The sequence below is a fragment of the Bos taurus genome, chromosome 18 (assembly GCF_002263795.3).
Source record: "Bos taurus isolate L1 Dominette 01449 registration number 42190680 breed Hereford chromosome 18, ARS-UCD2.0, whole genome shotgun sequence".
NCBI classification, from domain to species: domain Eukaryota; kingdom Metazoa; phylum Chordata; class Mammalia; order Artiodactyla; family Bovidae; genus Bos; species Bos taurus.
In genome coordinates, this window is record NC_037345.1 from 7,817,967 (window position 1) to 7,833,365 (window position 15,399).

The following is a 15,399-nucleotide window of genomic DNA, read 5'->3' on the forward strand; positions in this document are numbered from 1 at the left end:
TACACTGAAGAGAGAAACACCAGAGATCAGGGGAACCATGGAAAGAAAACAGGAAGGACAAATATTCACATTCTAAGCTGGTTCTCAGCAATTGGTCCAAAGTGGGTGAAATTTAGAGAATTCTTTTCTATTGCTGAGTGGCAAAGAAGTGAAGTCGCTCAGTCGTGTTCAACTCTTTTCGACCCCGTGGACTGTAGCCTCCAAGGCTCCTCTGTCCATGGAATTTTCCAGGCAAGAATACTGGAGTGGGTTGCCATTTCCTGTGGCAAAACAGGGGGAAATGGGGCATGTAGATGGAGCTTGGGCTCGGGGTCCTTGTGGTACGGGGACTGAGGCTAGGGGAGAGAGAGACAGGAATGAGGCAGGGGAGGGCACTCTATCTGGCTCTTAATTCATTTCGTACACTTAGTGGCAAGCCTTCCCTTGCAGGCTATGGCCTTCCTTAGCTTGCAGTCCACCCAGGGCTATTTGGAGGGTGTAGATTTCATTCAGGCCCACAACCCAGCACTACTTTTTCATTCCAGGGCCCACCATGAGGTGGTAAGGTAGGAGACAACAGAAAATACTGACATGTGGAAAGTTCTTTGCTCAACACCTGGTGAGGAAGAACCTGTGGCAGCCCAAATGTACTTCAGCAGATCATTCTTATCTTTCACCCTTAACACACCTCCTGGCGAGGCTGACCCCTCTGACAGCTATGGCGTCAACTGTTTTATTGACAGAGTTCACGTGGGTCTCACATCCGTGTTTGCTCACTGTTTCCCAATCCTGATCAGTGTTTTGCATCAGCTGGGGTCTTACGCAAACCCTTGGCACACCCAGGAGGGGTGGGGCTGGTTCGGAGAAGAACCCCAAGCAAGTGCCCCTGACAAGACCCTCTCAGCACTAGGCACCCAGGGGCCACACCTGATCCATGCCTAACGTTTTACTTTCCTGGGTTTTCACAAAGACTTGGAGGGCAGTGGCTTTCCTACTCTTTTCCAGCATGACAGCCCTTTTGAAAACCAGAAGCTAATCTGGAAAAAACCAGAAAGTCTTCATGAGATTCCCCCATGACAGAAGCTGCACCTTTAGTATCCTTTGAGAAAATATGTAAAGAAGAATATAGTTCTCAAACCCCTTGCAATAATTCTGCCTTTACTCCACTGATAAGGTCTGCAGTTCACAGATTTGGAGCTTTCTTTAGTTATTTAGAGAATAGACAGTGGTGATTTTTCCATCCAAAATTGGTCATCTATTTATTTATTTTTCCCCCATTTAATTATTTATGGCTCTCTCTCTCTCTCTCTGCGCGCATTCACTCAGTCATGTCTGACTCTTTGTGACCCCATAGACTGTAGCCTGCCAGGCTCCTCCCATTCATGGGACTTCAGGCAAGAATACTGGAGTGGGTTGCTGTTTCCTATTTCAGATGGCTCTGTATCAGTATTCATCTGTATCAACATCTATTTCTGTAATGACCATCAGGTTCACAATATTAGGTTAATGTAATTTTGGTAATATGGCACATTCCCACATGACTTTTGTACGCCCCACGTGTGTGTGTGTGCATTAGTATCTGTATATTCTTAAACACATGTAAGCACCTGGACCCCATGACTCCACCCAGAAGCTAGGAACTTCCCAGTAACTTACATTTAGCTAAGTGGTCCTCCCTTAGTCTGTCCTCATGCTCTCAACCCAGAGTGTCTGCCACAGCAGTCACTTTCATCTGTGGAGCACCTACTATGCACCAGGTGCCACACTGAGTACTTTATACGTCTAACCTGGTCTAGATCCCCCCCTGTGGAAAGTGGCAGCCATCCCTTATCCCCATTTTCAGATGGGAAAGTTGAGGGAGGTAGGGGGCCTGTCCAAAGTCATCTTGCAAGTACTGATGACGTGGGATTGGACCCAAGTCTGTCCAATGGCAGACTCCTTGAGGCCAGCCCCTACACCATCCTATTCTGAGCCTCAGGCCTCAGAAGGCAGTCTTCAATGGGCATTCTGTGTCAGCATCGTGGAGATCAGACAAGTCACTTATAGTGAGGACTCTCAAAGGTGGCAACACACTCAGGTCTCATTCACAAGGTACAAAGACTTATGCTGCAAGTGTGGGAAACACGCCGTCTCTTGGACATCTCAATGAGCCCTTGTCTCTTCTTGGTACTTTGGGGAACTGCCATGCGTGGCAGCTGGAAGCCAGGCAGGATTTGACAAGGAAGCCAAAGAGGAAGCAGAAACAAATCCCAAAGGAGCTTGGTTCTGAGTCCCCTTTTGTGGGTCTGCTGGGACCTGGCCTCTTAAACTACTTGTGACTGCTATCATTGGACATATGCACCATGTGCGTCTCGTCTGTGTCCTCTACTAGACTGAGTGCTCACTGGTTTGACTCATCATTGTATCCCTACCAGTTGGCCTGGAACCTGGTGAACATGTGTAGAATGAATGAAAGAAGGAATATGATCTAGGGGATGGGGACGGGTGTGTGATAAATTTCGACTAGACGTGGAGGTTGTTCCTGGGGAGGGTATGGAAGTCCAGCAGAGGGAAACTGCAGACATCTGCTCCGCTCCCCCCCCCCCCCCCCCCCCGCCCCAAGAAGATGGCTTTGGATTGGAAGATCGAAGTGGGAATGGAAGTTTTCCAGACAGGGTAGGGAAAAAGGGCATTCTGGGGGAAAGAACTGCATGCGCAAAGGCATGGAAGAAGGAAGGGGGACACTGATACCCCAGAGATGGCTTCTGATGGCCTCAAAACCAATGTCTGCTGCCAGGACACTGTCACAGGCCTTGGCTCCTCGGAGGCAGAGATAAGCTGCCCTGAGACAAGGGTGTGATTGCTATTAACAGAACCACCTGCCTCCAGGGCTCTGGGAGCCTGGGCTAGGCTCTGGAGAAGCAGTGCCTCATGTTGCTTAAAGCTTATGCTCTGGAGACAGACCTGGGTTTGACTCTCAGCTCTACCATCTTCTTTACTTCCCCCTCCTTACCTGGCACCCAGAGTTGTCCCAAGTGCCCTGGACCCCATCCCAGAAAACACAATGGGACAGGAAGGTGGTGATGCCGACTGTGAGGTCCCTGCCTGGAGCTGGCTCCAGGTCAGACTTGAGGATAATAGTCAGATAGTAGACGCCTTCTCCAAAATGCAGGTCCTCTGGGCTCAGGATCCACATGGAGAGCTCATCTGCAGGAAGCAGTGGGTACGGGGGGTGGGGGTGTCCAGGTCAGCCTGAAGCCTCGTGGAAACTGGGTCTAATGTGATAGGAGGGGAGCACCAGGTGCCTGGGCAGGGAAGCAGACACTGATGGTCTCCCCGATGTCCCAGGAGTATAGGAGAGGAGGCACACCCAGCTCAGTGTGCTGAGCAGGCTGCCAAGTCAGACTGCTGAGGGCACAAATTCTGACTTTGCTCCTCCTTGGCTGTGTGACTTTGGACCAGTTACTTAACCTCTCTGTTTTTATCTGAAAAGTAAACATTTCAGTCATCCTCATCCCAAGGGCTGTCATGAGGACTGCAATGAGCTCAGTTCTGTGAGTGTTTGTCAGCTCCTTCAGGACATATAGTTAATTGTTCACCTAGTATATTGCCTGATAATAATACCACCAACAAAAATAAGTACTGAATGTAGCAAGTGTAAAACTCTTTTTCTTTGTTTTTCTCTATGGCTCTGATTCTCAAGTTTTAAGCTGGTCACACCCCCAGGAAGCAACTCAAGAAGCCGCCTTGGGTGGTGGGACTACCTGAAGCAGCTGTGGGCGGGAGGTGAGCCTGGGCATCGTAGCTGGTCTCATTGGGGTGGTAGCCGTAACCCAGGCTGAGCGTGAGTGGGGCGTCAGGTCTCCAGTGCAGCTGGATCCCCAAAGCCGCGCTGCCTGACGTCAGGTTCACCCGCAGAGCTTCAGGTCTGCTCAGGTTCAGCACGGTTGGCTCACCGTGTGTCTCTGAAAGCCGAGGCAGCAGGATCTGTCATCAGAAACAGTCACATCAAGGGTGTGCCAGGACAGGAATGCCGGTGAATATCAGGGTGAGCCCCTGGGGAGCTGAAATCCAACCTGTGCTCTGCTCTTTTCTTTAGTTTCCTGAGGCTTCTATGACAAATGACCACAAACTTTGTGGCTTAAAATAGCACAAGTTTTTTCTCTTACAGCCCTGGAGGCCAGAAGCCCCAAAATCAGTCGCATGGGGCTACAGTTATCAGACCTGATTCCTTCTCGGGGCTCCAGGGGGAGAACCCACTTCTCTGCCTTTTCCAGCTTCTGGAAGTGCCTGCAGTCCTTGGCTCATGGACCCCTCCTTGCATCACCTGACCTCTTGCTTCTGTCATCAAACTACCTCCCCACCTCCACCCGCCTGCCGCTTAGAAGGACCTCTCAATGACACTGGGCCCACCCAGGTGATCCAGAATCATCTATTTCAGGATCTTTAACTTAAATCACATCTGCGGAGTCCCATTTTGCCATGTCAGGTGACGTATTCACAGCTCAGGGATGAGGATGAGGATATCTTGGGGGCCTTTATTCGGCCCCTGCTCCTCAAGCTGTGCACCTGCATGGACAGTGCAGAAGCTTGGCTCTAGGCTCCAGAGCACAGGCTCAGCAGCGGCACACAGGCTGAGCTGCTCCATGGCATGTGGGATCTTCCCAGACCAGGGATCAAACCCATGTCCCCTGCACTGGAGATCAAACCCGGTCCTCCTGTATTACAGGCAGTCTCCTGAATTGCAGGCAGATTCTTAGCCTCTGAGCCACCAGGGAAGCCCTCACTGAGAGGATTAGAACTGTTATTATGTACAAAATCCTTAGCCAAGCACCACATATACAGCAGCACTCAATTAGTTACTGGTATTCCTCTGCTTTTATTCTTACATTAGGACTTCCCATAACCACTCTCCATTTAATCAGCTCTCTAGATTAACTGATGCCTTCCACCCACTATTTATTTATTTAATTAAACAAATTTTTTTGACTGCACCACAAAGGTTGAATCTGGGACCACAGTAGTGAAAGCACCAAGTCCTAACCACTGGACCACCAGGGAATTCCCTCCATCCTTTGTCTTTTTTTAAATATGTATTTATTTGATTGAGCTGGGTCTTAGTTGTGACATATGGGATCTAGTTCCCTGACCAGGGGTTGAACCAGTTGTTTGAACATTCTTTATCACAGCATATATATAACCAAATAATATATAGTTTTATGTTAAACTGTATAAAATACATAGTTTTATGTTAAACTACAATGCTTGCAATGCTTATAGCAGGGTGAGGATAATTTCTCTTGATTCTCTTCTTTTTTCTTTTTCTTTCTTTTTTTGCCCACACTGTGCAGCTTATCACAGACTCTTTCTCTCCCGCGTGCATGTGCTCTTTCTCTTACTCTCTCTCTCTCTCTCACTCACTCTCTCTCTCTCTCTTGCTATCTTCTAAATAAAATGGAGCTGTAACACTGATTTGCCTAAGAGCTGTAGCACGGTTTGTCCAAGACCCAAGAGCTGTGAGGCGCCGAGAGCTTTAATGTCCGTTGCTCCAAATCTTTGTCGTGACGAGACAAAGAACCGAGGAACATACACTCGCGTGACATCTATGGTGCCTTGACTCGGATTTAACCTGGCTGAAACAACCTCTGCGCGGAAGAGGCCAAGCACAGCAGGAGCCCAACTCAGCAAAGCTCCCGCGCTAGAATCGGAAGGCGAAGAAACCAGCGCAGGGGAAGGCCCATCGTGCTGGAAACCGGGACAGCGAAAAACGAACTCAGTAGAAAGCTCACGCGACCCAGTCTCAGATTCCAGAAGACCTCAGGTTAAGGTAAGAGGTCCTCTCTCCTATGGCTGGAGCTGCTACTGCTGCTGCTAAGTCACTTCAGTCGTGTCCGACTCTGTGCGACCCCATAGACGGCAGCCCAACAGGCTCCCCTGTCCCTGGGATTCTCCAGGCAAGAACACTGGAGTGGGTTGCCATTTCCTTCTCCAACGCATGAAAGTGAAAAGTGGAAGTGAAGTCGCGCAGTTGTGTCCGACTCTTCGAGACCCCATGAACTGCAGCCTACCAGGCTCCTCCATCCATGGGGTTTTCCAAGCAAGAGTACTGGAGTGGGGTGCCATTGCCTTCTCCGGCTGGAGGGACCTTTACAATCTCTCGTTTCTTGTTTCCTCGAACCTCCCGAGAACAGGCGGGAGGCAGGGGGCACAATTGAGGGACTCCGGAGAGGCTGTTCCTCAGCATGTCCCAAAGGCGCTATCTGCTGAGCCCCAGTAGCTGTTACACAAGCCGGTAGGGGTTCTTCTGTCCTTTCTCTTCTCTGTGCCAAAGATCAGACCAATGAAACTGTGAGCACCCGTCAGATATTTAGCAAATTTTCCGACGGGCTATGAAGGGGATTCGGAGAAGGCAATGGGAACCCACTCTAGTACTCTTGCCTGGAAAATCCCATGGACGGAGGAGCCTGGTAGGCTGCAATCCATGGGGTTGCGAAGAGTTGGACTCGACTGAGCGACTTCACTTTCACTTTTCACTTTCATGCACTGGAGAAGGAAATGGCAACCCACTCCAGTGTTCTTGCCTGGAGAACCCCAGGGACGGGGAAGCCTGGTGGGCTGCCGTCTGTGGGGTCGCACAGAGTGGGACACGACTGAAGCAACTTAGCAGTAGCAGCAGCATGCAGCTTATGGGATCTTAGTTCTCTGACCAGGGATTGAACCTGGGCCCTCGGCAGTGGAATTGTGGAGTCCTAACTACTGGACCGCCAGGTGATTCCCAGTGATTCTCTTCTTTAGTCATTTTTTTTCATAACCAGCCAACTTTTGGACCCAACCAAGTTGAAAAAGAAGACAGAAGTGCCACCTGACTTCTGAGCACACCCAAAGCCTACCTCGATATACTCCGACAGATTCTTCACAGGGATGAGCTGTCCACTAGGACTGGTCAGAGAGAGGCCACCCACAGTTCCGCTGACATTGAAGTGACCTCCGGCTGGAAAGGGGCTCTTGGGGAAGCTCATCATCTGAAACCAAGAACAGAGAGCCAAAGCGCCCAAGGGCCAGAAGGTAACCAGGCCCCTGTGTGAAGGAAAAGGTTTCCCCAGATGGGTGGACAGGAGGCCCTTGTGCTGTGGGGTGAATGGGAGGGCCCTGTCTTTAGCTGCTGCTGTCTTTTCTGGTGCGTGTGTGTGTGTGTGTGTGACCTTCAGGGCTCTGACCTCAGAAATCAGGGCCTAGAGACCTGACCACACTTGCTACAGCTGAGCAGTTACTGGACTGTGAACAGTGTGACACTTTCTTATAGCAAAGGTGCAAGGTCTCTAAGAGAAAGATGTTTGTCTGCTTTCTTGGAGGCTCAAGGAGCTGAGTGTCAGATGTGCCCTAATTTGGGAAGGAAAAAGCCCTGAGTTTATTATTACCTACTTATGGAATGGAGTCTGAGGAGCTTCATTTCCAAGGACTAATTAAACCAGGGCTGCTGGAGAAATTCCACAATACAGTGGAAAGAGTGGTCTGGGGAGTCAGAAGGCCTGGGTCTGAATCCCAGCCCTGCCGCTTTGCTGGTCACCTTGGGCAAGTCACTGAACTCACCTGTAAAATGGGCTTGATTAATTTATAGAGCTGTTAGCAACATGAATGGGCAAGCATATGTGCAGGTGCTTTGCAAACTGTAAAGGGCTGTTTCCAAGGGTGTTCTTTCTATTGTTACCCTTATGTCCACAGGCTCCCGATAGTCCTCCATGGAGCCAAGGGAGGGGGCAGTGGGCAGGGTGAAGGTCGCAGAGCTGGCGGCAGCAACATGTACGGAGGAGCCTCGCCAACTCCAGGGCTGTATTCTGTCCACAAGGGGAGAGCAGAGGTGCCGGGAGAGAGAGGAGAAGGTCAGTGTCAGAGGAGGATCTGCCCGCTCTAGCACCGCATGGGGACTAGCTTTGGCATCAGAGCTTCTTTCGTGATCCCCTTAGATCAGCAGTCCCCAAAGTTCTGTCACCAGGGACCAGTTTCATGGGAGCCGAATTTTCCAAGGAGCAGGTAGGGGGATGGCTTGAGGATGATTCAAGCACATTATACTTATCGTGCACTTTATTTGTATTATTATTACATCGGCTCCACCTCAGATCATCAGGCATTAGACCCTGGAGGTTAGGGACCCCTGCCTTACTCAGATGGTTCTGTGTTTGCATCAGTGGGAGCAGCATAAAAGGCAGGTGATGCCTCAAGGCTGGGCAGGTGGCCCCACACAGACAGGGCTTTGGCCTGCTTTCTCTCCTGTGGCACCCCAGTGCCTAGAGCAGTGCCTGGCATGTGATGGTGGTCAATACATATTTTGTTCAATGAGTAAATGAGCTTGGATGTAGACACTTCTCCAGACCTATCTCCCCAACCTACTTGACCTCCCTTAAGACCATCTTTACTGGCCATTGACCTCGTCCCATCTGAGTAGACTGGGGACCTGGTTTCAGATCCCAGTCATGATCACAGTGCTGCTTTGGGAAACTGCCCCTGGGATCCAGGGCAGCTGTGGCAGAGGAACCAAGGCGGGGTGCTCAGTGTCGAGGGTCCCAGCAGTGCCTGCAGTGTCGTCCAGCCCCCGATTGTCAGGGGGTGGCATGGAAGTGGCAGGTCATCCCTAGGTGCTGGAGGAGGGCTCAGTGAAAGGAGGCTGGCACTCCTCGGAGAAACACCTAAGGCCAGAGTGTCTGGAAGTCCCATAGTCCATGGAGCAGCGGGCTTGCCAGACACACTCTGAGTGAGGTTAAAAGTGGGTTGGTCCCCCTCATTCAGCCCCCTTCCCTGCACAGTTCAATAAGACCCATCTCTGAAGACACATGGGTGACTCTGACACTGGCCACCCAGTGGCACTTCCCACCTCCCTTCTCATGCTGTACAAACACCCAGTATGGGGCCCTTCTCTCAGTAAAAAGCCCTTCCCACTTCTAGGTCCCATCACTCACCACCCTGCATCCCACCAGGTGGGTCTCCTGGGCTCTGCCTGTCCCAGGGTCTTGGGATGTGGATGTGGAGTGAACCAGGTCAGGGGATGAGCTTTTTGGAACACCCACAGTACAGCAGATTACCTGTTTGTGTACACAGAGATGGAGGGAGTGGTCACCATGGCCGGAAGGCCCCCGGGCAGTCTCCCCAGCAGGAGGGCAGCCTGCACATGCTCTGCAGCTTCCAGCAGCCGGGACACTGTGGCCATCTGGAAAAGGAAGCAGGGGACCACAGCTGTGGGCTGGTCTCCATATACCACCTCTGGTTGCTGCCACCAAGCTCGTGTGGGCCTGCAGCAGTAGCAAGGCAGAGACTCGGATGGGATGCACTTCACCAAGCACCAGGTACTATAGGGAATCAGGCATAAGCCCTGAGAAGATTCCAAGCTCTGCGAACAGGTGCTTTTACCATCCTGTTTGGCAGACGGCGAGATAGAGGCACAGAGAGGGTGGTGACTTATGGAGGCCATGTGTTGATAAGGGGAAGGCGCAGAACCAGGGGGAGGCTCACTGTGTGCCTGCCTCTGCTGCTCCACTGGACCCCGATGTCTACCCACAGCCCAGGTCTTAGCCGAGGGGAAATGGAAAGTCACAGGTAGAACCACTGCGCGGTTCACTCGGGCTCAAACTCCTCCCCAACCCTGCTCAAGCCTTGAGTGAAGATGTGGCCTCACTGAAGCCAAGGAAGGCGTGAGGACCATCAGGGCTGGACATTTGTGTGGAGTTCCTATCAGAGCACAGATCACGTGTGCATGTGTACGTACATCTGATAGGTGTGTGTACATGTGTGAATGTGACTGTGTATGTGCGTGTTGAGGAGGATTGTGTGTGATTAGAAGTATTTTAGTGTGTTTATGTCAGTATGTAGTGGAGAAGGGAATGGCAAACCACTTCAGTATTCTTGCCTTGAGAACCCCATGAACAGCATGAAAAGGCAAAAATATAGGACATTGAAAGATGAACTTGCCAGGTTGGTAGGTGCCCAGTATGCTACTGGAGATCAGCAGAGAAATAACTCCAGAAATAATGAAGAGAAGGAACCAAGGCAAAAACAACACCCAGTTGCGGATGTGACTGGTGATGGAAGTAAAGTCCGATGCTGTAAAGAGCAATATTGCATAGGAACCTGGAATGCTAGGTCCATGAATCAAGGCAAATTGGAAGTGGTCAAACAGGAGATGGCAAGAGTGAACATGAACACTTCAGTTCAGTTCAGTCATTCAATCGTGTCAGACTCTTTGCGATCCCATGAACTACAGCACGCCAGGCCTCCCTGTCCATCACCAACTCCCAGAGTTCACTTAAACTCACGTCCATCGAGTCGGTGATGCCATCCAGTCATCTCATCCTCTGTCGTCCCCTTCTCCTCCTGCCCCCAATCCCTCCCAGCATCAGAGTCTTTTCCTATGAGTCAACTCTTCACATGAGGTGGCCAAAGTACTGGAGTTTCAGCTTTAGCATCATTCCTTCCAAAGAACACCCAGGACTGATCTCCTTTAGAATGGACTGGTTGGATCTCCTTGCAGTCCAAGGGACTCGCAAAAGTCTTCTCCAACACCACAGTTCAAAAGCATCAATTTTTCAGAGCTCAGCTTTTTTCACAGTCCAACTCTCACATCCATACATGACTACTGGAAAAATCATAGCCTTGACTAGATGGACCTTTACTGGCAAAGTAATGTCTCTGCTTTTGAATATGCTATCTAGGTTGGTCATAACTTTCCTTCCAAAGAGTAAGTGTCTTTTAATTTCATGGCCACAATCACCATCTGCAGTGATTTTGGAGCCCCCCAAAAATAAAGTCTGACACTTTCTACTGTTTCCCCATTTATTTCCCATGAAGTGATGAGACCGGATGCCATGATCTTCATTTTCTGAGTGTTGAGCTTTAAGCCAACTTTTTCACTCTCCACTTTCACTTTCATCAAGAGGCTTTTTAGTTCCTCTTCACTTTCTGCCCTAAGGGTGGTGTCATCTGCATATCTGAGGTTATTGATATTTCTCCCAGCAATCTTGATTCCAGCTTGTGCTTCTTCCAGCCCAGCATTTCTCATGATGTACTCTGCATATAAGCTAAATAAGCAGGGTGACAATATACAGCTTTGACGAACTCCTTTTCCTATTTGGAACCAGTCAGTTGTTCCATGTCCAGTTCTAACTGTTGCTTCCTGACCTGCATATAGGTTTCTCAAGAGGCAGGTCAGAAGATCTGGTATTCCCATCTCTTTCAGAATTTTCCACAGTTTATTGTGATCCACACAGTCAAAGGCATTGGCATAATCAGTAAAGCAGAAACAGATGTTTTTCTGGAACTCTCTTGCTTTCTCAATGATCCAGTGGATGTTGGCAATCTGATTTCTGGTTCCTCTGCCTTTTCTAAAACCAGCTTGAACATCAGGAAGTTCATGGTTCACATACTGCTGAAGCCTGGCTTGGAGAATTTTGAGCATTACTTTACTAGCGTGTGAGATGAGTGCAATTGTGCAATAGTTTGAGCATTCTTTGGCATTGCCTTTCTTTGGGATTGGAATGAAAACTGACCTTTTCCAGTCCTGTGGCCACTGCTGAGTTTTCCAAATTTGCTAGCATATTCAGTGCAGCACTTTCACAGCATCATCTTTTAGGATTTGAAATAGCTCAACTGGAATTCCATCACCTCCACTAGCTTTGTTTGTAGTGATGCTTTCTAAAGCCCACTTGACTTCATATTCCAGGATGTCTGGCTCTAGTTGAGTGATCACACCATCCTGATTATCTTGGTCCTGAAGATCTTTTTTGTACAGTTCTTCTGTGTATTCTTGCCACCTCTTCTTAATATCTTCTGCTTCTGTTAGGTCCATACCATTTCTGTCCTTTATTGAGCCCATCTTTGCATGAAATGTTCCCTTGGTATCTCTAATTTTTTTGAAGAGATCTCTAATCTTTCCCATTCTGTTGTTTTCCTCTATTTCTTTGCATTGATTACTGAGGAAGGCTTTCTTATCTCTCCTTACTATACTTTGGAACTCTGCATTCAGAAGCTTATAATCTTTCCTTTTCTCCTTTGCTTTTGGCTTCTCTTCTTTTCACAGCTATTTGTAAGGCCTCCCCAGACAGCCATTTTGCTTTTTTGCATTTCTTTTCCATGGGGATGGTCTTGATCCCTGTCTCCTGTACAATGTCACAAACCTCCATCCATAGTTCGTCAGGTACTCTATCTATCAGATCTAGTCCCTTAAATCTATTTCTCACTTCCACTGTATAATCATAAGGGATTTGATTTAGGTCATACCTGAATGGTCTAGTGGTTTTCCCTACTTTCTTCAATTTAAGTCTGCATTTGGCAATAAGGAGTTCATGATCTGAGCCATAGTCAGCTCCTGGTCTTGTTTTTGCTGACTGTATAGAGCTTCTCCATCTTTGGCTGCAAAGAATATAATCAATCTGATTTCGGTGTTGACCATCTGGTGATGTCCATGTGTAGAGTCTTCTCTTGTGTTGTTGGAAGAGGGTGTTTGCTATGACCAGTGCATTCTCTTGGCAAAATTCTATTAGCCTTTGCCCTGCTTCATTCTGTATTCCAAGGCCAAATTTGCCTGTTACTCCAGGTGTTTCTTGACTTCCTACTTTTGCATTCCAGTCCCCTATAATGAAAAAGACATCTTTTGGGGGTGTTAGTTTTAAAAGGTCTTGTAGGTCTTCATAGAACCATTCAACTTCAGCTTCTTCGGCGTTACTGGTTGGGGCATAGACTTGGATTACTGTGATATTGAATGGTTTGGCTTGGAAACAAACAGAGATCATTCTGTCGTTTTTGAGATTGCATCCAAATACTGCATTTTGGACTCTTTTGTCAACCATGATGGCTACTCCATTTCTTCTAAGGGATTCCTGCCCACAGTAGTAGATATAATGGTCATCTGAGTTAAATTTACACATTCCAGTCCATTTTAGTTCACTGATTCCTAGAATGTCAATGTTCACTCTTGCCATCTCCTGTTTGACCACTTCCAATATGCCTTGATTCATGGACCTAACATTCTAGGTTCCTATGCAATATTGCTCTTTACAGCATTGGATCTTGCTTCCATCAGCAGTCACATCCACAGCTGGGTATTGTTTTTGCTTTGGCTCCATTCCTTCATTCTTTCTGGAGTTATTTCTCCACTGATCTCCAGTAGCATACTGGGCACCTACTGACCTGGGGAGTTCCTCTTTCAGTATCCTATCATTTTGCCTTTTCATACTGTTTATGGGGTTCTCAAGGCAAGAATACTGAAGTGGTTTGCCATTCTCTTCTCCAGTGGACCACATTCTATCAGACCTCTCTACCATGACCCGCCCATCTTGGGTGGCCCCACAGAGCATGGCTTAGTTTCATTGAGTTAGGGCTGTGGTCCGTGTGATTAGATTGACTAATCTAATGAACAGTTAGGAATCAGCAAACTAAAATGGACCAGAATGGGTGAATTTAACTCAGATGACCATTATATCTATGACTGTGGGCAATAATCCCTTAGAAGAAATGGAGTGGCCATCGTAGTCAACAAAAGAGTCCGAAATCCAGTACTTGGATGCAATCTCAAAAACAACAGAATGGTCTCTGTTTGTTTCCAAGGCAAACCATTCAATATCACAGTAATCCAAGTCTATACCCTGACCAGTAATGCTGAAGAAGCTGAAGTTGAACAGTTCTATGAAGACCTACAAGATTTTCTAGAACTAGCACCCAAAAAAGATGCCTTTTCATTATAGGGGACTGGAATGCAAAAGTAGGAAGTCAAGAAACACCTGGAGTAACAGGCAAATTTGGCCTTGGAATATGGAATGAAGCAAGGCAAAGGCTAGTGGAGTTTTGCCAAGAGAATGTACTGGTCATAGCACACACCCTCTTCCAACATAAGAGAAGACTCTACACATGGACATCACTATATGGTCAACACTGAAATCAGATTGATTATATTCTTTGCAGCCAAAGATGGAGAAGCTCTATACAGCAAAAACAAGACCAGGAGCTGACTGTGGCTTAGATCATGAATTCCGTATTGCCAAATTCATACTTAAGTTGAAGAAAGTAGGCAAAACCACTAGACCATTCAGGTATGACCTAAGTCAAAACCGTTACCCTTATACAGTGGAAGTGAGAAATAGAGTCAAGGGATTAGATCTGATAGACAGAGTATCTGAAGAACTATGGATGGTGGTTTGTGACATTTTACGGGAGACAGGGATCAAGACCATCCTGCAGAAAAAGAAATGCAAAAAGGCAAAATGGCTGTCTGAGGTGGCCTTACAAATAGCTGAGAAAAGAAGAGAAGTGAAAAGCAAAGGAGAAAAGGAAAGATATACCCATTTGAATACAGAGTTCCAAGGAATAGCAAGGAGAGGTAAGAAAACCTTCCTCAGTGCAAAGAAATAGAGGAAAACAATAGAATGGGAAAAACTAGAGACCTGTTCAAAAAAATTAGGGATACCAGGGGAACATTTCATGCAAAGATGGGCTCAATAAAGGACAGAAATGGTATGGACCTAACAGAAGCAGAAGATATTAAGAAGAGATGGCAAGAATACACAGAAGAACTATACAAAAAAGATCTTCATGACCCAGATCATCACAATGATATGAACACTCACCTAGAGCCAGACATCCTGGAATATGAAGTCAAGTGGGCCTTAGAAAGCATCACTACGAACAAAGCTAGTGGAGGTGATGGAATTCCAGTTGAACTATTTCAAATCCTAAAAGATGATGCTGTGAAAGTACTGCACTCAATAGGCCAGCAAATTTGGAAAACTCAGCAGTGGCCACAGGACTGGAAAAGGTCAATTTTCATTCCAATCCCAAAGAAAGGCAATGCCAAAGAATGCTCAAACTACCGCACAATTGCACTCATCTCACACGCTAGTAAAGTAATGCTCAAAATTCTCCAAGCCAGGCTTCAGCAGTATGTGAACCGTGAACTTCCAGATGTTCATACTGGTTTTAGAAAAGGCAGAGGAAGCAGAGATCAAGTTGCCAACATCCGCTGGAGCATCGAAAAAGCAAGAGAGTTCCAGAAAAACATCTGCTGCTGCTGCTACTAAGTCACTTCAGTTGTGTCCAACTCTGTGCAACCCCATAGATGGCAGCCCACCGGGCTTCCCAGTCCCTGGGATTCTCCAGGCAAGAACACTGGAGTGAGTTGCCATTTCCTTCTCCAATGCATGAAAGTGAAAAGTGAAAGTGAGGTCACTCAGTCGTGTCTGACTCTTAGTGACCCTGTGGACTGCAGCCTACCAGGCTCCTCCGTCCATGGGATTTTCCAGGCCAGAGTACTAGAGTGGGTTGCCATTGCCTTCTCCAAGAAAAACATCTACTTCGGTTTTATTGACTGTACCAAAGCCTTTGACTGTGTGTATCACAACAAACTGTGCAAAATTCTGAAAGAGATGGGCATACCAGACCACCTGACCTGCCTCTTGAGAAATC

The 15,399-nt window shown here is 47.8% G+C and overlaps 2 protein-coding genes across 10 annotated transcripts in view; one reads left to right on the plus strand and one right to left on the minus strand.

Annotated features, from left to right (window-relative positions):
- Positions 1-15,399, plus strand: part of LOC112442253 (uncharacterized) — a 116,097-nt gene that overhangs the window by 63,029 nt on the left and 37,669 nt on the right. For 7 of the 9 annotated variants that reach the window (XR_009491268.1, XR_009491269.1, XM_059877372.1 and 4 more), the window contains one exon: positions 5,310-9,296. The gene's annotated coding sequence lies outside the window, so the exon portion shown is untranslated. The remainder of the gene's footprint in view (positions 1-5,309; positions 9,297-15,399) is intronic. The other 2 variants (XM_059877371.1, XM_059877374.1) reach the window with 2 other exon arrangements.
- The window catches only part of LOC101905746 (polycystin-1-like protein 2), a 107,987-nt gene that overhangs the window by 42,509 nt on the left and 50,079 nt on the right, over positions 1-15,399 (minus strand). The window contains exons 19-23 of the mRNA XM_059877377.1: positions 9,036-9,160; positions 7,667-7,793; positions 6,849-6,980; positions 3,723-3,945; positions 2,972-3,165 (exon numbers count right to left, since the gene is read on the minus strand). Of these exons, the coding sequence (XP_059733360.1) occupies positions 2,972-3,165; positions 3,723-3,945; positions 6,849-6,980; positions 7,667-7,793; positions 9,036-9,160 (801 nt within the window). The remainder of the gene's footprint in view (positions 1-2,971; positions 3,166-3,722; positions 3,946-6,848; positions 6,981-7,666; positions 7,794-9,035; positions 9,161-15,399) is intronic.